The sequence below is a fragment of the Cyclopterus lumpus genome, chromosome 8 (assembly GCF_009769545.1).
Source record: "Cyclopterus lumpus isolate fCycLum1 chromosome 8, fCycLum1.pri, whole genome shotgun sequence".
Lineage (NCBI taxonomy): Eukaryota > Metazoa > Chordata > Actinopteri > Perciformes > Cyclopteridae > Cyclopterus > Cyclopterus lumpus.
In genome coordinates, this window is record NC_046973.1 from 14,706,076 (window position 1) to 14,728,785 (window position 22,710).

General features: G+C 41.0%; 1 protein-coding gene across 1 annotated transcript; it reads left to right on the forward strand.

The window, feature by feature from the left end:
• Positions 1-15,569, forward strand: slc29a4 (solute carrier family 29 member 4). Its single transcript, XM_034539969.1, has 11 exons — positions 1-219; positions 2,169-2,596; positions 5,135-5,266; positions 5,376-5,489; positions 6,332-6,460; positions 7,802-7,876; positions 7,979-8,247; positions 10,416-10,536; positions 10,762-10,949; positions 12,283-12,523; positions 13,795-15,569. The coding sequence occupies exons 2-11, from the start codon at positions 2,362-2,364 to the stop codon at positions 13,938-13,940; spliced, it is 1,650 nt and encodes a 549-aa protein (XP_034395860.1). The 5' UTR covers positions 1-219; positions 2,169-2,361; the 3' UTR covers positions 13,941-15,569.
• Positions 15,570-22,710: the final 7,141 nt, after the last annotated feature.

Below are 22,710 nucleotides of genomic sequence, written 5' to 3' on the forward strand. Positions count from 1 at the left end.
CTCGCCCCCTCGCTCTCCTCATCCATCCACGCTTCCTTTTCCTCCGCTGCGTTCGGAGCGCTCGCAGGCAGGACGGCACCGGGGTCTTCCCTTCTGTCTGATGGAGACGGGCTGAGTGAGGAGGGGCCAGGTCCGTCCGGTGGAGACCACCTTGAGGATCTCTTGCTGAGGGGGGAGGAGCGGGCACGAAACCGGGGAGCGAGAGAGGAGGCACCGGAGGTAAAGGGGCCATTTAATAACCTGTTGTTTGTATGTTTTTGTTTTTTCCATTTGGGGCAGAAATCCACGCGGTCGCAGTCAAAAACCACGGATGGATATTAAAGCCACATTTAAACCTGGTTGGACTTGATTGTGATCGTTTTAATGATGATTTGGAAAAGAAGAAGCGGAATAACTGAGAGAGCCTCCCTGCCGTCGTGTTTTTGCTCTCGCTCAATTAGCTCCCGATTTCAATTTCTCTCACGCGCCCGTAGAGTAGCTGACAAGCAAAACACGTGAGCTTAATTGATTTGGAGTTAATGCATTCAACACTAATATGTGGTAGGTTGTCTATTGTCTGATTTAGGTGTCAAGTCAAGTGATGTTGCTCACTCTTGATGCTCATTCTTATATTATTTATGTAAATAATACAAACTGCATATTACACATGCAATTCAATTATGGTCGCAGGCTGGAGCCTTTAAATTCAAAGGAGGTAGGCTGAGAGCGCCGCCCCAAGTCTGGAAAGGGAACTGCAGAGGGCTCTGTAGACGCAAGTGAATTAGCATCACTATGAGATAAACATTTTTTTAAAACACGCACGTTTTTCCACAATAAGCTCCCAGTGTTTTGGTCCAGGAGATGCAGTCTCTGTTTACGTCTCCTATAATTCTTTTGCATCCCTACTGGTGGACAGGATGAACCCAAATTACATCTGATAGCCTTCTTACACCATCTGGTCCTGCAGCTGGGCTTTAAACATGGGATCTCGCCCTAAAAGCAAAGCAGGCCCGTGAACCGAGCTGCTTCCTTTTTGTTGTCGCAGGGCGTCAGAGGTGAGCAGGGTTGATGTGTGGCGACAGAGCTGAATTGTGCGGATGTCCTCAAGCGTTTGTGTAACCACACAGGTGTGCACATAGATGGGCTTGTGTGCTTTTTGTGTGTGTGTTTGTGTGTGGAACAATGTCAATACCCATTTATATTGAGGCAGATTGTAACAATAACTGTTCCCTGCGGACCCGAGTGAGTGGAAGCAGGTTACTGTTGCTTTTGTTGCTTCTATACTCCTTCAGTCATGTTTAATACTGGATGAAGATGTTGCTTTATGTTCGGTCACTTAAACGATTAATTGATCCTCAGAAAGTTTTATTCAGACACCATCTTGATATTTGATTACCGTAAATAGAATATTTGGGGGTTTTGGGATGTTGATTGACAAAACAAGCAATGTAGAGATGTCAACTCAAGCATCTGGCAGGATTTTCGTATGTTTTATAGATCAAACAATTGATCAATTAATAAAGCAACTATTCTCCAGGTTGATTGATAATGACAGTAATCAGCTGCAGCCGTATTGCATGCTGATGAATGTAATAAACATCTACAGTCTTCTACACTTATTTTGGATTTTAATTGCTTACTTTACTTTGCTAAATGAGAAGCTTTGTGTAAGCTGATTTATTTAAAACTACTTTGTTGTTTATGTTATGGCTTGTTATTCTTTTAAAATATGCAACTTTTAGTCAAACAGATAACTTGGCCCGTCACAATTTACTGATGTCTTGGCGTTGTTTGTTCTGTCTGAATTACAGTCAAAACCCCTCAAAATATTAAAGCAAAAAAAGAAGAATAGCAAATCCTCACATTTGAGAAGCTTGGGCCAGTAGAGGTTTGGTTCTTTTCTTTAATTGGTCATCAAAATTGTGGTTGATGTGGTTCATTTGGTGTCATTCTCATCTCTCCTCGACATTGTTATGATGTTGAAAGCAGAGCTGCAATTTCGCCCACCTTGTCTGTCATCCCGTCATGCATCCTTTGTCACAGTTTCTCTCATTTAATATGCCACACACACACACACACACAGTGTATAACCTTGCATCTTGTCACTTTCAGCAAGGCACTGACAGTATTTTTATTTTTATTTTCATACTTCTTTTACATATTAATTCTGTTTCCACATCTGTCTCCAGCTGCAGATCCTCCATCGTCTGAAGGTCTCCTGCTATTCTACTTTTATGCTCTCCTGCCTCTCCTCCAGCGTGTCTTGGGGATTGTGTTTGACATGTACGCTCCCAAGAGAGTGTAGCTTGTAGTATCGAGAGGAAAGTTTAGTGTGTGTGTGTGTGTGTGTGAGTGTGTGTCGAGGCTACTTGAAGCACAAAGATGGGCTCGGTAGGAGCGGAGCGCCGCAGGCCCACACCGGTCCAGCTGCCCGAAGAGAGGGATGTGTGGAGGGAGGGCGGACGAGCTGGATGGAGGGAAGGAGGAAGGGAGGGCTGGAGGGATGGCCGAGAAAGCGGCGTGGTGCAAAGCTACAGCTTCGACTCGTACCAGCTGGAGGAGGAGGAGATCAGTAAAGACGCCCCGGAGCGAGGAGTGCTGGCGCTATCCGAGCCCGGTGAGGGAGTTAACATTCCATCTATTTCTGTGTGTGTGTGTGTTTGTGTGTGTGTGTGTTTGTGTGTGTGTGTCCTGGTCTTATAAATAGACAAGCAACAAGGAATATCCGTCTTCTACTCCAAAATACCAGGACATTTTTTTATTTGTTTAGCCCGACAAACTTCTCTGTCTCACAACATGCTGAGTGGAGCACCACCAGCATGTTGTGTATATACTGGTGGTGGACAGAATATCATGGATACGGTAATACTATCCACATTTAGTGCCAGGGTCCCTTAACAACTCTAGGGAATTGGGTGAAAAGATGGTGATTTTAGAAGCAAATAACACAATTTTTTGCACACCGTCCTTTTTTAAAGTAAACCCGGCGTTGCCTATTTGTAAAAAATGTATCAATTAGATTTCCTGAGTAACAAAAGAGGAAGGATGGGAAGAGATTTATTAGTGAAAGTAGATGGATAGATTTTTACACTAGTGCCATCGTCTTAATTTATCAATCTTATCCCATTGCGTTTTCTTTCTTTTATTCTATTCTATAGTCTATTAAAGTCAAACTAAAATGAAAACAATGAATGATGAGTCATACGTTTAGTCTATATATCCTTTGTGTTGTTGATATTAATTTGGAGAAAATTGTCTTACGACTCTAAGTTCGATTTCAAGTTCCATGAACGACAATTAACATTCAAGCAACAGTGCTAACTAGCTGTGATTGTACCAGGTGGAAGCTAGTCAGCATAGTTAGCTTCAGCTATTCTGAGTGACCAGGGACAGATAACTTGCTGATAAAAGAAGAACATCTTGCAGTGCGTCATCTGGCAACTCCCATGCTACATGTCAATCCCCCGCTTCCACCGGAAACACCCACAGGCTTGAAGCCACTGTTTCCTGGAAAGGTTTTTATCCTCTGTTGAATTACGTTAAGTATCATCACAGTTTGTGTTTCCTTAAAGTGAGATGTATTTAAATTTCAGTTATGCTTTAAAATCATTCCTGACGCAAACAAACTGCACTGATAACCAGACATTGTTTGTGTTTGTGTGTGTGTGCGTGTGTGTGTGTGTGTGTGTGTGTGTGTGTGTGTGTGCTGTACAGGATGCAGGCCTGTACAGAGAACATTGCTGTGTTGCCATGGTTACTCAGGTTGCACAAAGGGCACGCTAATCAGATCACAAGTGACCAAGGACAGGGCCCACAGCGAGGGCCCATAGATTTTCAGACGGCTCCCTCTCTTTTCTTTTAGTCTCTTCCTCCTTTGCCTTTGTCGGTCTGTGGCTGTCAGTCTCAATATCTCAGTGTAGCTAACACAATAGAAGTATGCAGTCTGTCGCTTCCCTAAAATATTTTTTTTTTTGAAAAGGCAGACTCAAAGCCTGAATGAATCATTTAAGTCATTAAACTTCATCACCTACTCGGCAATCTGTAGTTCTACTAAAGGACTTTAGGAAAAGTAAAGAGGATTAGAGGGCTTATTTGGGCTAAGGTTGGAGCTGTCTGGCATTTTTGAGCAGGTGATTTCCATTGCCATTATATTCCACCAGTCCTTTGCATTATAGTTCATAGGTACATAAATAGTTACAAAAAGACCACTTTCACATGCGCTATGTTTCATAAAGATGCACTTTGCCTTATGCCGATGACGGAGGGTTCAAATAAAACATTAATAACCACAGAGATTGTCATCTCTCGTCCACCTCTGTCACCACCTAAGTCATCATCACACAGTCCCTAAATATATGTCAAAAAGAGAAAAATCTGCCATAAAATATTTTCAGTCCATTTCTGCACTGAGATGTCCGTTACACAGTGAGGGCGGTGATGGAGGGTCTTTATTGGATCTTCTGCTAATGAGTTTCTGCAGGCTGTGATCTTTCTTCTGTCTGTCCAGCCTTGGTGATGTTCACTGCTCACAACCAGCTAACTGCTAACTATACCATTAATGCCAGGGCTTTTTTAATCAAACCCATCAGAATAGCAGACATGGAGAATCTTTTCGGAACTGTATGTTATATATTTATTGCCACTGCACATACGGTTATTTAAGTAGGCATTTATTCATAAGAAAATAAAGTTTATTATTGAGGAATCAAGGCATCGCCAGATGAATAGGAAAATAATGTATCACTCCCAGGTATCATATTATTAAATTATATTAAACATTAAGAAGTGAAATTAATTTATTCTTTCCTTTAGTTGGTGGAAAAATAGAAATGCTCAAAAATGGAGCAGTTAGTAGTCAGCTCACATGATTAGGAAAGTTTAGGGATTAAGAAAGAAAATGATATAAAGAACCTGTACGTCACACTTTAACCATGAAACAGAATCAGCAGCAAAAGCCAATTTTTTATCTATAACTACTCTGGCATCAATCTCTCACCGGTGCAACGAGGGCCTCCGTCCTGCTAGTGCTTCAGCTCCTTCATCCTGATGGAGTGTGTTGGCTCCAGACCGAATTCAGATCAAGTCATTATGATCCCCACTGTTTCAGTGTGTTTTCATACTCTTTTAATTCTTTAACCCTTTCCTTCCCTCTCAGACTTTGAGGAGCCGATCCCTGACGACCGTTACCATGGCATCTATTTCGCAATGCTATTGGCTGGCGTGGGTTTCCTGCTTCCCTACAACAGTTTCATCACTGACGTGGACTACTTGCACCACAAGTTTAAAGGTATAAAAAGCATGAATAAAGCCGGGAACTGCACCTTTAGAGAATGCGTGAGTTCTACAGACAAACACACACACGGAGAGTGAACCCAATGTGTTTGTGTGTGTCTCAGGGACGCCAATAGTGTTCGACATGAGTCTGACGTACATCCTGGTGGCTCTGCTGGCCGTCATCCTCAACAACGTGCTGGTGGAGAGACTCAGCCTGCACACCAGAATCACTGTGGGTAGTCAACCAGGAACCCGCTCGCAGACAGAGTTTTAATTGTAAAAGAAATTCTCATTATGGGAATCTTTGCTGTGACTCTTTTATTATTGACCCTCTGGGAACCTCAAGGCTTATCAGAGCAGAATACATAGAGCAACAATGGAGAAGAAAGTTTAAAGAAGAAGAAAAATAAACTGGCACAATTACCCCGTGGGTTTTATTGCTAAAATGTTTCAAGCTAACTTGAAAGAACTCACAGTCTTTCAAGTGTTGGTATTATTATTTTTAATCTTGCATCATCTTCAGTTTTGCTTTCAGCTTTCAAAACATTTTTAAAGAGAACTCACTGTGCTATTTAAGTAGACCCTTCAGGTACAAGCATGCACATTGAAGCATAATTTGCATCAGGTATGTGGAAGACTGATACTGGAGAGATTTAACTTTGGCTCCAAATTATTCATTCGAAAATGCTAGTTGTTTTAATGCTAGTTCACATCTTTGCAAATATTAAAGCGATTCAGCCTATACACAATAGGAACAAAAACCAGTTCTTTAAAAATTGATGTCAACCCTCTGAGAATTTTGAAAAATTACACATACGTAATATTTTTCACATATGTAAGAGCAAGGTTTCACCAGCTTAAAATAGCTCCGCTTTCCTCTTTAGGGAAATGTCTTTTGAAGTGTGATGTCTGCTGGAGAGCTTGTTTCTGTAGTTAACAAACTCAGGATCGGACTTCAGGTGGATCCTGCTCTCACGACGGCCCTGTCAAGCATGTGTTCAGTCATGCCATCGCAACGCGACCTGGTTGATGGCGTCCGTTCACTTGTCTATCTGTCTGTCTTTCTCTTCCTTTGCAGGCTACATATTAGCTCTGGGGCCGCTGGTCTTTGTCAGTGTGTTTGATGTGTGGCTGGCCAAGTTCACCACCAGGCAGGCTTATATCATCAACCTCGTGTCAGTGGGAGTGGTGGCCTTCGGATGTACAGGTATCTGTCTGTCTGTCTGTCTGTCTGTCCATCCATCTCTCCATACGATAGATATAGGATATATATGCCGACTCTGCTGTTCCTCAAAGACCACATTTTAGCGACTCTCAGCTCAATATTTTGGTTTTCCAGGATGCAGCTTTCCTGCTTTAGTCGACTCTCGCTGCTTTCTTGTTTTCGGCCACCGGCAACTGATTCTCAGCTGAAACGCTGTAAAAACACCGCTGTCCTCTACCGGCCCAGCACCCAACAGACAGCTGACAGACGAAGTTAGCGATCAGCTGGTGAACATAGAGGAGCATTTAGCAGCTAAAGATCCATATATTTTCCCCAGGAGTTGGTTGAGACCAACCCAGAGGTAAAAGCAGAGTGAATATTTGTCAGGTGGCCGGTTCTTCACAACAGATTTGGATCTCTTATTCCTCCAAGCAAATTGCATGTGTTTTGGCACTTTTGTGCAAAAGAGTAAGTACAATTGTCTACAATTTTGCACAATAACCACTTGCTGATCAAATCGGATGAGAAGATTCTGTTAGTCATGTATATTCCATAAATACTTATGACATAGTGATACATACTGTGAGGAGACACAGTTGGTTGTTCTTCACTGAACTACCGCATGTTTTGTCATCGTTTTCACTTGGGGAAGATATCATGTTGTGGCACATTTACTGTTCACTGTATATGAATTTACATAAAAGATCAAAGTAGTTATGTGTTCTACAACATTCAGCTCAACAAAATGTCTTGCTTAGTACAGGAAGCAGTCAGCGTCAACAAAGACAATAACTTTTCAGTTTGGAGGCATTGACCAATTTACTGAAACAATAACTAGGTTTTGAAGAATTAAACCTTTTGGATGAGTTACTACCTTTTGCAGACAAACAATGGAGGTATGTTGTCCCATGAAACCGTTGTGAGAGTTGCGCTTACAGTTTAGAGAATGTTAAAACTGTTTTTATAAAATAAATAGCTAAAGCAATTGAGAAAAAAACAGAAATACGGTGTTAATAAGTCAATGTTGGCAGATAAAGTGTATTCTGCAGTCCACCTCCTGTATATCATGTGGAGAGTGATGCAAAACGGCGGTGCTCAGTCAGAGCTGTCAAATGAACAAGCGGCAGCAGACGTTTGAGTTCTCAGCTACTGCTAATGACATGGTAATGTCATAAACTGAGCCGGTCTCCTTCTTGCAACTGTGAGTGTGATCACAGGGCTTTAATTAGCGGAGGTCAGAGTGGCTTCTCTCCAGTGCTGTTCGGGAAGTTGTACCCCTCAATGAATTATATTGTTACAATGTTGACTGTTTGCACTGATAAACACTTCCTCATCCCTCCCCAGTGCAGCAGTCTAGTTTCTATGGTTACATGGGGATGCTGCCCAAGAGGTACACGCAGGGGGTGATGACTGGAGAGAGTAAGTAAAACTCACATCGACAAAGCTCTGCGCTTGCACATCCCTGTCCCTGTAATCACCCCCCCCCCCCTTTTTTGTCTCTTCTCCTGCTGCTCCTCCCAGGCACAGCAGGTGTGATCATCTCCCTGTCGCGCATCTTCACCAAGCTGCTGATTCCCGACGAGAAGAAGAACACGCTCATCTTCTTTCTGGTCTCCATCAGCATGGAGATGCTCTGCTTCCTACTTCACCTGCTCGTCCGCCGCTCTCAATTTGTCCGCTACTACACCAACAGCGCCCAAGGCAAAGGGCCGGTCAAAGGTCACGACCTGCACGACAACGGGACTGGATACCGAGTTCACCATGATGTCACTGCGGAGGAAGTGCGATTTGTAAGTTTGTGGACAGTTTATCTGCTCTACTGTGTGTATGTGTACTGTGAATTTATTTGGTCTGTCAGATAATATCTCATCTAATAGATGGATTGAGACATTCGCCACTCCTCCTGACTTTGGTGACTTTTCCCTGACTTTTCCTCTAGCACCACCATGAGGCTCACATTTGTGTTTTTTACTGAAACCTCTTCACATTAGATGAGATTTTCTCATTAAAGTTTAATCAACATGTTTCATTCATTTAATCTTTCATAAATGTTGCAACAGCAAGACAGGGAGGAAATATTAGGCCTCTAAACTGTGGTGTCATGCAACTCCCATTTCCTTGTTGATTTCTGCGAGGTTGTGTGTGTGTGTGTGTGTGTGTGTGTGTGTGTGTGTGTGTGTGTGTGTGTGTGTGTGTCCGCTTCTTCAGTGGGAGCATGCAGGGATGGAGGGCTGTGTGGTTTGAAAAAATGCAGTATCATTTATTTAAGCTGCTTTTTGGCTGCCACTCAGAAAGAGAAATATTGAGAGAGAAAGAGAAAGGGATTTGGGTTTATTAGGAATGAAAGGCTGCACGGTGGTGTAGTGGCTAGCACTGTCGCCTCACAGCAAGAGGGCCGCGGGTTCAATTCCCGGTCGGAGCGGTCCTTCTGTGTGGAGTTTGCATGTTCTCCCCGTGGCAGCGTGGGTTCTCTCCGGGCTCTCCGGCTTCCTCCCACAGTCCAAAGACATGCTGCAGGTTAATTGATCTCTAAATTGCCCATAGGTGTGAATGTGAGAGTGAATGGTTGTATGTCCCTACATGTGCCCTCGATGGACTGGCGGCCTGTCCAGGGTGTCCCCTGCCTTCGCCCTATGTCAGCTGGGATAGGCTCCAGCGCCCCCGCGACCCTAATGAGGATAAGCGGTATTGAAAATGGATGGATGGATGGAGGAATGAAAGTGGTGATGTGGAGGAAAGATGCCATTTTAGAGAGAAAGGGAAAGGTGGAGGCCTCTTGCGAACAGAAAGAAAATGAGAGTCACGACACTGTGAGGAAAAAGGTTGTAGAATAAAACTGTTGAGGCAAAGAGATGAGACACAGCGGGAAAACACAACTGAGGAAAAGAAAGAAATTAGTGAAAAATGGAAGAAGTGGTAAATCCACTTTGTATCATGCTTGAAGCAGCACTTTGGCGCCTGAAGACGTGGAGCTGATATACCCATGTGTGTATGCGTGTGTGTTCAGAGCCTTCAAAGGAAGACACATCACCTCAGGCTGTCATCTTTTCATGTGTGCTTGTTACGTCCGCGTAATACAAGTGTGTGAAGGACGCCCCCCTGTGTGTGTGTGTGTGTGTGTGTGCTGTGTGTGTGTGCTGTGTGTGTTGTTTTCTGCATATGGGGGCTGATCATCAGGCAGCTCTTTGTTCTGGTTGCCGGGGGATACTAAGCGCTCTATGCTAAGGGATAATCAAGAAGAGTGGTGCCTTCTGGCCAGCAAGTACCTCCAATCAACTAATGTGTGTGTCTGTGTGTGCGTGTGTGTGTGTGTGTGTGTGTGTGTGTGTGTGTGTGTGCGTGTCTGTCTGTGTGATGTGCATATAAGTAGATGTGTGAAGCATGATAAGAAGGATGTACTGGATGAAGAGGAAATGTGTGTTTGTAGACTGTGTGTGTCTTTGTTGTGTGTATGTAGACTGTGTGTGTGTGTGTGTGCGTGTGTGTGTTTGTGTCTATGGCTTATTTGCAGTCCAATCTGTAGTCTCTCCATTATCATTACGTCAACCTGCAACCACTCACAGTGATCATCTCTAATACTCGCTGCCATAAAAAGCTGATGTCATGCAGCCAGGAGACCAGTCTGAATGAAAGAAGCCCTGAAAATATTAAGTCAACTAAACCACTGCAAGATAATATGTTTATTTACAGTGTCATGGCTACCTCTTGTGTTTTTCTTAATGAACTGTTGATGTCCTTCAAAACGCCTTGACATTTCTTTGGGGAAATGAGAAACAAAGTGACGATGTGAACCCAATAATTCGATAATTGATCATGAAAGGGGTCATATGTTTTCTATTTCAGTTTGTAATTAAATTGTTGATGTAATGCCGATGACTGGCCTCAAATGTTTTTCTGCCCGTCATGTGTTTGTTTTATTAAAGCACTGAGGAAACAGTCTGTGTGTGTGTCTCTTCAGGGAAATGGTGGGACAGCACCGACCCTGACAGAGGAAGTCGTTGAGGACTTTGAGGGTGGGACGTACGTGCGATTTGATGCCCCGAAAGCCAAGATAAGGAGGAGCTGGCCTGGTGTCCGCGGTACTTCTCTCTTTAAATCCTGTGTACTCACTGCTCAATTACCCTCTGACTCCAATAGATGGACTTTACATTTTAGTGCATCGCCTGGTGATTCATGGGAAGAGGGGAATATTCTTAGAGATTAAGCTGTTCAAGTGAGATATTTTAAATATGTGTGTGTGTGTGTGTGTGTGTGTGTGTGTGTGTGTGTGTGTGTGTGTGTGTGTGTGTGTCTCCTCTAACCAGACATGATCTTGCATCGTTACGTGGTGTCCCGTGTGATATGGACCTACATGCTGTCTATAGCAGTGACTTACAGCATCACCTTGTGTCTGTTTCCCGGGCTGGAGTCAGAAATACGAAACCACACCTTAGGAGAGTGGTTCCCTATCCTCATCATGGCCACCTTCAACATGTCGGACTTTGTTGGCAAGGTGGGGTACACTTTTTTAAATTGTATTCAGTAACATGTCAATATTATGTCACACGTACCACACACTATGTCAAGAATTCTTTCACAGTATGTCACACTATGTTAAGACATAGTGTGTTACTGTTTCATTCCAATCTCTTTTTAATTAGCTCCATCATTTATTTCAATATGGAAAAAAGCTATTTTTAATGACAGTTTAGAACATATTTTTATAGATCTGTGTTTTCTGGGCTAAAGTGTCTGACAAGTCCTCTGTAAAAGAAAGGCAAAGAGAGAGATTTGTATTTGACAGCTAATACCTGTAGAACATCCTGTGCTGGGCTTAACAGAGCTCAGTTTTATTATGAACTTCATTTATTTTTTAAAGACGATGTTAAAGCAACTACAATCAATATTTTCACAATAACAATGTATCACAAAGAAACAGTCAAATCAAAATAATCAATATAAAGAAACCATACTAGATTTAATAGATTTATAATGATGAAATATTGATGACAATAGTTCAATGAGCCTTCGATAATTCCAATCGCAGCAGCTTCACAGTTTAATTAGCAAAGAGGAGACTTCAGTAAATCCAGTAAGACGACACAGTGGTCTTTGTAGTTAAGGAATTAAACTGACACTGTAAAATATCAAATATGAAAAATCCCCATGGAAAATATGCCCTTGCCCTAAAATACATTTGATCGACTAGGATACCAGCATTCATAATTTATGTTCTAAAATTCACATAGCTCTTGGCAATCCCTATGATGTCACACCTCTTGAGATTCTGGGATTGAATTGTAGGCCTCCATCCGGCTGCACAACAGTAGCAGGAAAGAGACAAAGGCACACTGTAACACTGGAACTGACCTTGTGAAATTGTTAAAGGAGTCGCTCCATTTATTAAACCTAAAAGTAGGAATGGAAAAAAAACTGGTTTATTTTGGGATAATTGCACTTAGCTCAAAGGCTTTATACTAAAATTCAGAAAAGTGAAAGTTGTTCTGATTGCACACTTTGACTTTGTCTTAGCATTTTGTTGAAAGTGGGGAGAAAAAGATAAGGCGGGAGAAGATAACTTATATCGAAAGTGGGAGAGGAAAATTTAAAAAGGTAAAAAGAAAAGAAAATCCTGATAAGAAAAAGAAAGTGGAACAAATTGAGTTACCTATTGTGCTCTCTTGAAAGTGGCATAAGCAGCTAGTTAATACATATATAAGAGAGCTACTTCAGAACAGGGACTAATTATCTATCATTTTAAACTGTAATTTCAAGGACATTAGTCTGGTGAGAAAGCAGACCCTAACCCGCAGCATCATTGAAACACTTCCCTGCTCTCTCCTCAGATCCTTGCAGCGCTGCCGTACGACTGGTCCGGAGGCCGCCTGCTCTTCTTCTCCTGCCTGAGGGTGGTCTTCATCCCTCTGTTTGTCATGTGCGTGTACCCGGCCAGCGCGCCCACCCTGTCCCATCCCGCCTGGCCCTGTCTCTTCTCCCTCCTCATGGGAGTCACCAACGGCTACTTCGGGTCTGTGCCGATGATCCAGGCTGCGGGCAAAGTGCCGCCCGAACAACGGGAGTTGGCCGGTGAGTAAAACTCCGGAATGGGTCAATAACTGTATGTCAAGATACATAGTTTGTAAAGGTTGGCATAGTTATGTTGATTTTCATTCTTCTTTCAGGCTAATTTCAGAGCGAAACGGCTACAACAATAAAACATCAAACTCTAAATGGATTAGTTGATTGACAGGAAATTATTTAAGTAATCATTCAAGTTATTTATCAAGCAAAAGAGGTTCCAGCTTTTCAGATGCTTTGCTGCTTCCTTCTGCAAACTGAGTTGCAGGCTGAGTATCTTTGTGTTTTGGGTGGACAAACAAAGCTATGTGTGATGTGTCTGACAACTGTCAGTAATAATAATAATAATAATAATGCATTTAATTTATATAGCGCTTTTCATAATACTCAAAGACACTTCACATAATTAAAACATCCTAAAAGCTAAAAAATAATAAATAAATAAATAAGAATAGCTCAAATACAGACACAAGGAAAGCCTACCAGAACCTCTGTATTAATTAGTGAACTGTGCTAGAAGGTACATTGTTACCGTTTTTCCGGAGCCACCTGTTTATTCCTGTTTCCAGTCTTTATGCTAAGCTAAGCTAATTGGCTGCTAGGTGTAGCTTCATATTTAGCATACACACATGTGAATGATATCAATCTTCTCATATAACCCTCAAATAGAAAGTACATTTACATATTTTGCTAAATGTCAAGTTTAAAAATAACTACCATGAACCCAGATCACGTTATAGGCTAGCTTAAACTACTTTACCGTATTTTAACGAATTGCAAAATGTGCTGCAGTTAGTACTGAAGTAGCATGCTAGCGCGCTAATCTAAGAAAGTGAACATTATACCTGCTAAACATCAGCATGTTGCTGTTGTTGTTGTTGTTGTTGTTGTTGTTATAAGCACATTAGCAAGCTGACATTAGCATTTAGCTAAAAAAAGCAGCACTGCTAATGTAGCTGTAGTCTTTTTAGTCTTGATTCTTATTATCTTAAATGCCAATCACTGTGCCAGGGGTATCAGCTATGAATCAGCTCTTTATAATGTGATTATTACTTGTCCTCTTTCTTTACAGGGCTTGTATAAAAAAATACATTAGGCCATGAATATGAGACATAAGTGTACAATTCCTCCTCAGTGTTGTGGAGTTTGGTTTATGGCATTTCGCCGGGAACACTAAGTTCAGCATGAACACCCTTGTGCATGCTCATAGCTCGTGCACCATCTGCAGAGGCCCGTGCTACGGCGCGACTATAAACTCTCTGCTCTTTGTGTCCCTCCAGGGAACACCATGACGGTCTCCTACATGACCGGCCTGATGGTGGGCTCCGCCGTGGCGTACGCAGCTTACAGCTTCGCGGCTCCAGGACCAGGAACACACAACACCACACTCAACATGCACACACACGTCAACGCTACTGGGTACTGAATATCTAAACACAATGAAACACAATCACGGATGTAAACACACATACACGTACATGCCATTTACAAACACAATATCCTGGCCAGGGGAAGCAGCGTAGACTGGTGGACTCAAATCCAGCTGCGGAGGACGAAAAGACATCGGCAAAGAACTCTTTAAAGGTTCATGTTCATACTCGGAGAGATGTATTCTCCTTTGTCCAGTCCATGCTTCCATGTGGCTCACTGGATAAAGAAAGTGGAATAAGATACAAAAAGAATGGAGGAAATTATGTTAAACAGTAAAAACGTAGCACATTTCTCCACTTTGTCGTTCTCCAGCCTGGTGGCTCACTGACCTTCAAATGCTACAGCTCTGCTGTGATGAACTTTTCCCTGGAGGTGAAGAACAGGAGCTGGACATTTGTCAACAGAATCCCTTAAAGTGTCTCACATGAAATTATTGTCTGCATGTGTGTGCGAACCGACTGGCTGACATTTGTTCAGTGTAAAGTCAAGTGGTTCTTCGCTGCAGGGAACGAAAAAGTTCACAGTTTTGGAGGAGACTGTGTGTCACAGGTCACATTGGATACATTTCACATTGTTGATATTCAGAGTGATATTCCCGGACCCGTTGTTTCAGCTGTTTCCTAATTATAATCTCTGACAACCTCTGACCGCACTATTTAAACACCACAATAAGAGCCACTCAAAGGCTCAATTTAATTCACAGTGAAACAGAAGCTCCTGCCGTGTGACCTATTTGCGAGTATAATGGAATATGTGGAATTATGAGACGGAAATCCAGTCGCCCCAAATCCCATCTGATTGGATATGTTTAAGTACAAGTTCAAGAGTCATCAGAGATATTCTAATCATTTACAGGAAGAGCAACGATTAGATATAAAATTCTCCCAAATAATTTTTTTCACAGGAGTGAGAACTGTTGACATTGTAACACAGAAATAGAACTAGGAAAATCTGTTTTTATTTTTATTTTACTTCTCCTTATAAGGAATTACAGTTTTCTAATTAATGACAGACAAGATACTGTCACAACTTGATTTTCTCTGAGTTGTTAAGATATTTAAATTAAATCCATCCTTTTTGATGCATCAACTGGAAAAGCGTCAGTTGTATTTACTTTCAATAATGAAGAACATTATTCTCATCAGCCGTATAAGTATATATAAATAAATAAATACAATAAAAAAGAATAATGTTAAACCTATATAGAGTCATTATGATTATGTGCATTAGCAGCTTCTCTGTTCGTTTTACTTACAATAATGCCAAGAGAAGAAGAAAATGAATGACTTTCTGTCTGTTTCATTTGGGTTCCACATCTCTTCTTGTAGCATATGATGGATGGAAAGAGAACATATGTTGGTATAAATGTACCAGATGAGGTAGCATGAAGATAGCTGTGTCTTGCAGTTGTGGTTTTGAAAAATGGTTTGTGTCCACTCTGTGTCCCTCTGAACGGTGTCTGTGTGTAACATTCATGTAATGATGTGGGATATTCTGGGAAAAACATATACGTGCCAAAATGTCTGCCTGTTTCTGATCAGTGTTAGTACCTGAGAAAAGAGAGAGTGTAACTCTGTGAACAATTGATCAGGATGAAAGTTGTAAATATATAGAATGAAAAGCACTCAAGGCGTTTAAGAGCTCTTATTTTATTCATTCAAAAGCCACTAGAAAAGATCACATTCATATTTTTTGTAGCTTTATTTAGTAGAGCCAATCTGGAGAACACCTGTTTCCTTTGTTTTTCAGCCCCCCAGCTTCTTCCCCAACATTTCCTGTTGGATTTGATACATTTTTCCATGATGAGTGGATCTCTGCAGAGTTCAGACTTTATACATTCTGAAGAAAACAGGCCTCAGTGTAGCACACTACATTATGTAGGAGACAGCTTGAAGGGAGCCTATGTCACAGCTGTTTTGAGGAATGGTCGGCAGCCATTTGGGAGCTCACCTCATTACTGTATGTATGTCCCACTGTGCTGACGGTGTCACATTGCCGGAGGCATTTCTCCTCCCAGAGCTGTTGGGTTTCGAGGTGTTTTTTTAGTTATTCTTGGTCAGATGTGTCGTTAAAGGACATGAAAAGTCTCTTTCCTTCTCTGTCTCTCTGGTAGAAACCTTAGGGACATTTAAGAGAAGGAAGAGCCCATCTTTCAAAGGGTTGCACCTTAAACCTGTATTTCTTTCAACCCTTTGAGCAAATTTAAAGGAAAGGTTCGACATTTTGGGAAATACACTTTCTTGAGGAGAGTTAAATTGATACCACTCTCTATTGTATTACAACCAGCAGCTTGTGCAGCAGAAAAAAATTACTGGCACCGTCCAAAGGTAACAAAATATACCTTCCAGCTGCTCTTATTTTAACATAACGGATCTAATCTTTTTAATCTGTGAAAAAAAAAAATTTAAACAATGACAATTCTACATTTTACTCTTGTTGGATTCAGCACACAAAACAGGACATTGAAAAAGTAAAACGCCAAATTGTTGTTTTTACTCTGATTAGTGATTAGTGCCTACTAGTTAGATAATTAAGTAGGTAGGCTGTTTCCTTTGGACAGAGCCAGGCTGGCTGTTTAGTCTATATGCTAAGCTAAGCTAACCAACTACTGGCTCCAGCTTTATTTACTGTACCAATATGCGAGCGTTATCACTCTCTGGGAGAAATGGAATAAGTTTATGTGTCCCAAAAGGACAAACTGTAATTTTTTGGCCGATTATTCTATTGGCCGTTTCCTTAGTGACATTATTTGTAAATGTAAAATTAGTAAACAAGTAAGATATTCTAAATAAATGACCTTATCATGAAACAAGTTAACTTTTTTTAATCAGCAACATAGTATCTGCCAGATAAATTAACAGGTTAAGCTGCACTGGAAACTAAATCAGAACATGACATGAGTCCCTTTTTGATCTGACACTTCAGAATCTTATTAATTACCTATGTAAGAAAGACAGTATGCTCACTCACTCAGTTTTCTTCTTGAGCGAGACACTGAATCCCGAGTCAAATACTTAGGAGGGGGTAAATGCAGAGGTCAAATGTCAGGTATGTAGATGTATGTATGTGATGATTGTAATTAGGTTCTAACATATTTTTGACATTAGCTGACACTCTTGTCCAGAGTGACTTGAGATGAGTTTAACAGTAGAGTAAAGTTTAGCCAACCACAGGTAGCGCTATGACATAAAAGAAGTGGCAGGAAGGAATAATTGGATAGCAATTATATTAAACTATAGCAGAAAGATAAGATGAGTAAAGATACTCATAATGGGATGAAGGTCACTTCACTGTTCAATCTCTGCAGACAAACACAATAACCACTTTCTTTAAAACTGATGAAAAAACTTTTAATCCTGCATTTGACCTCATCCTCAAGGTCTAATATATGTCAACTGCCATATGAATTCCTCCCATCTGATAGCAAATACTATATTCAGAAACCAGTCATGCTTGTTTTAGACTTAACACCCAAGTGACTGCACACTGAATATATATATATATATACTGTAACATAAGATATTTTGCAGATGACTATTACAATTCTATCTTTTTTGGGTACTAATTTAGATTTTTGCTAAATATGTTTACGTAACAATGATTCACAAACTGCTGCCTTGTTTCAGGAGTAGGACAATTATCTTTGGCTCGATATATATCAGTTGAAGTTCTAAAGGTTAACCGAGATTGGAGCAAATTGTGGCCTTTCAGCTCTTGATGTTTGATTCCTGACACTATTTATCCTAAACAAGTTATATTCATTGCTTAATCAAAATGTGACTATTATCATCCAGTACCTTTTCTTTTTAATGTCATATGTTTCACAACAGTCGGTGTGTGCCCATGCAGCTTGGTGCCATTGTCAGAGCTTAATAAAGTTGTTTACGATTTATGCTGTTATGTTTTGTTTACATGGAAGGAGATCAGAGGTCTCTCAAAACAGGAAGACGCCACATTTAGTCAGTCAGATTGTTCCTGTTTAAACAGCTGTGAGCAGAACAGATCTGCACCTCTTTTTCTCTCTCTTTCTCTTTTGCAAATACAGACAATATCATAAACGTTTGATAGTCGTATGACTTAAGAGTGATCTGGCTTTGTGTTAAGCATGAAACGAGCGGTAGGTTTGATCACTTGTTCAGTGCTTGAATGGCTTTGTGCTGTGAAGGGGGCAAGATAAATAAGAGTTCATCCTGCGGGGGTCAGTGAGGGAAATTAAAGTTGTACTAACTGCTTCTTTCCAGCAGAGAGAGCTGCAACTCAGAGAACATCATCAAGGAGTGCAAGTCGAGGACTTTGGGTATAAATGAACACTCTAGAACATTTGTAACACAGATCAGAGGTTTGTGTGTTTGTATCTGTGTCTCAGAGCCCAATGAAATAAAAGAAAGAAGTTCTCGTAGAAGGAAATTCTCTCTTTGTTTTGTACCTTTGACCTTCCTGTTGCAGCACAGTGTCTCTCGGACACACAGCCATAGAAGGACGACATATTCTATATTTTGTTCTTGGTGTTATAGAGTTCAAAGTGTGTCTCAGTGTGTGCATGCATCAACCTATCTGGGTGTTGGTCTGTGTGCATTTGCGCCTGTGCGCGTGGATTTGTGAGTGTGAGTGTGTGCTAATTTTGGATGTAGCTGCAGGGAAAGAAAGTCTCTTGTGTGTGACAGAGCAACTGATCATTACTCATTCTGCTCCACATACTGTAGAGAGTAAGAGAGGAAGACGAGGAGAAAGATGGAGGAGTTAGAGGAAGGGAGTTGAAGGGTAACGGAGGTCTGGTAGTCTGCTCTCCGCTCTGACTGCGTATTAGATTTAATGGTGCTATGTTTTAAAGGTCAATATATGCTATTTGTAACATCTCAGTATGAGAAACAAATGATGATAAAACTAACACCTGCACTATTGTTGGTGCTCTTTTTTATGGCTCATGCACTCACAGCTTCCTTTCACTAAGAATACCAGACTTCTCTGTCTGCCTGTGACATGTAATTTTTGCAAGAAACTTGGGATAAATGGACAATTTGTGCAATTAACAGCAAATTAAATTTCTTCAATCAAATTCATGCAGAGCAGATGCCCAATCCCATTGTCACAGAAATAGGTAACTTAGTGTTTCTTAAAAACACATTGTCATACAAACTTAATTTTATTAAAATGATGACTTTATTAAGTAATAACAAAATGAAATGAAATTTAAAAAACATATTCATAAGTGCAAACTGCAACAATTTTATTTCCTTCCATATCCCAAGGTTGGTTTTCATTGTATAGACGGTTGCAGGGCACTGGTACTATACACTGATGATGCTTCAGCTTTGTCCAAAAAGAAAAAGGGAAATACGGGCCGCCTCACACTTCTAGTGGTTTTATTCTGCCTTCTTTAGATATGCTGGAGAAAAGAAATGTTATACAAACTAACTGAGACAACATATGATATTGTGTTCTTCTCATTGCCAGCTGTGTTGAATATTGAAAGCATACACATTTTAAATTCAACTTACACTATCATTTCTTTTACGACTTTTAATGAGATACTATTTTGTGGCTTTTTTCTGACTTACTAAACTATTACTTTTCTATGAATTTATTTTGCTGTTCTATATGATGACTTGTTCATGCCTTTGTATGATGAACTTTACTATAGCTTTTCTAGGACTTTTTAGGATGTACTATTTTACATGATATACTTGTCTTTTTCGTCATACTGTATTATTAGTTTTTGACCAACTATTCTATGGCTCTGTTATGACTTTTTATGACATACTTCTTTTGCTGTATTGTACTATGCATTTTCATAGTATGCTCCTGTTCCCATCCGGCTGCAGCTTGCTCCGGCTCCTGCTCAGCCCTCGACTGGTCCTTACTACAGCGTGGTCAACAGTTGCCCCACCTGGTCCCAAGTCCCCTTGGCAGTGATCCAGTGGGGTCCCCATGTGGTTTTGCAAGTCAGCCGCTCTTGTTGATGCCCTGGCTGAATTCCAGTTGCCAGAGTCCGGTACAGAGCTCCTGCAACCTGGTGTAGCAGTCTGCTGGAGACGAGTCTTTTGGTTCCAGCAAAAGTCTCGGCCTCCTTCGCCGACCTATCACTGTCATAATCTTGGACTTTTGCTTAGTCGGTTTCCTACTTTATTATGAAGTTCCCTGCTTCTTGTGCCCTGTTTGTGCTTCCTGTCGTTGTGGTGTTCCCTCATTTTATCTGTGATGTATTAGTCTCATCAGACTCGCCCTGACATCTGCAAACCTTTGTCTAGTTGCCTGTTTAGTTTCTTGTGTATTTATAGACCTATCTTTAGTCAGTTGGTTTTCAGTTTGTCTTCATTTATTTTTGGATATCTGTACTTCTTTTCCTGTGTTCTTGCCTGCTGTTACCTACATTACTTTACATCACATATCATTTGGCTGACGCTTTTATCCAAAGCGACTTCAACCATGAGTACAAACTCAGAACAATAAAAATCAAGAAAGTAACATTTCTTCAAGAAAGCCAAACTACAACATGATATAAGTAAATGCCATTCAAGTGCCACTGAAGTGCTAATCTGTTTTTATTCAAGGTATAGTCGGAAAGGATGTGTTTTTAGTTTGCGGCGGAAGATGTAGAGACTTTCTGCTGTCCTGATGTCAATGGGGAGCTCATTCCACCACTGAGGAGCCAGGACAGCAAACAGTCTTGATTCTGTTGAGTGTTTAGGTCGTAGTAACGGAGTAACAAGAGGATCAGTTGGGTGTCATTAGCATAGCTATGGTAGGAAAATCCATGTGAGCGAATGACAGAGCCAAGATAATTAGTGTACAGAGAGAAGAGGAGTGGACCCAGGACGGAGCCTTGAGAGACCCCAGTAGTGAGAGGGCAAGGTTCAGACACAGATCCTCTCCAAGTTACCTGGTAAGTACGGTCGTTGAGGAAGGATGAGAAGAGGGAGAGCAAAGCTTGAGATACCCAGGTCCTGGAGGGAGGAAATAAGGATCTGGTGGTTTCAAATGCAGCAGAAAGGTCTAGAAGGACAAGGACAGAGAGGCTGCTCTAATAATGGGTTGTTCAGAGACAAGGAGGGCGGTCTCTGTTGAGTAACCTGCCTTGAATCGAGACAGCTGAGGGTCAAGAAGGTTGTTATGGAGGAGACTTGGTTAAAGAAAGCTCGCTCGAGAGTTTTGGAAAGAAAAGGAAGAAGAGAGACAGTAGTTGTTGACTTCAGACAGGTTGAGAGTGGGTTTCTTCAAGAGAGGGTTAACTCTCGCCTCCTTCAGAGAGTTAGGGAAACAGCCAGTTGAGAGGGAGGTGTTAATAAGATGGGTGAGAAATGTAAGAAGGTCAGGAGCAACAGCTTGGAGAATGTGAGATGGGTCAAGGGGGCAGGTGGTTGGGTGGGCGGAGGTTACCAAGGTAAGAACTTGATTAGGAGACAGGGGGGTAAAAGAGGAAAGCAAAGGGGAAGATGATGAAGTTAATGGAGGTGTCATTATAGAAGATGGATTAGTAAATGAGGAGCGTATGTCATATCTTGTTTGTCAAGTAGTCGACAAAGTAGCTTGGTAGAAGGGTGGAAGGAGGAGGGGTCCTAGGGGGGCCAAGGGGGTTGGAAAAGACAGAGAAGAGTGTTCTGGGGTTAGAAAAAGAGGGTTCTGTTGGACTCAAGATCATAAGCAAATCCTTGCATTAATTTGCTGCGCCCTTCTCTTTGTCTGCATGGCAGTTGCTTTGACATAATTTACTGTGACTTTTTACAGACTTTTCTGTCATAATAAATTACTGATTTATGTTTGTTTTTTTACATGACAGTTTTTAAGATACTATATTATTAATTAGTTTGACATGCTATACTATGACTTTATTCAACATAAATATAGAATTGAGATGGATTGAATAACAAATACAGGTGAGACAGAGGGCATCAGAAGAGAAGAAGATTTAGGAAACAAAAAAAGCAAGATTCATAACCACGGTGAAAGAGGCAGAAGAGAGCATGAGAGAGGACTCTTTATATCAAAATACAAAAGGCTAAACCACTGGCAGTGTGGAGGGATCTCAAGAGAAAAGGGAAGAGGTAATGAATGAGAATGGAGGAAAGAAGAAATAAAAGAACAGTTGATAGGCCAGAAGAACAGATGTATGTATCCAGTGACACAATCTCATAAGTAGGATGGATAGAGGACAATAAAAACCAATCTGTCCCATGTAACAAGATAAAAAAAATCGAATATGACAGAAACTTCCTGCGTGGTGAGCGCCGGCCCTCCCCTACAGGTGGCATCCTAGAGCTGGAGAAGACTCTTCTGCCCCCTGAGGTCTGCTCAAAATATTTCCTAGGTTGAGCACTCCTAAAAACAGGTTATTTGAGTTTTATAATGCAGGCCTAAATAGCTATGTTAAGTGTAATACTGTAAAATAAAATACATTAAAAAAAACTAATATAACAAACATTTAGTGAATTACTACACTCTGCAACGTAGACATATTATACTGCCCTACAACTGCAGGAAGCAGTAACAAGTATACAAACAATGCTGGAGTTGAGACAAAGGGGTTTATAGTTCAGTCTGACTGGATAATCTGTAATAGATAGAGCATGTGAAGCTTTGTTTTTTATGCATTTTAATGCACCACAAAAAAGTAAAAGATTTAAAACCTTGGCAAAAACGTCAAGAAATTAGGAGAATGTAATAAACTATTCTATTTTTAATTAAGAATACAATATACTAGATTTAAATAAGTAATTTATTCAAAATAACTACACCAAACTTTAAAATTCTACAAGTCAAAAGCTGAG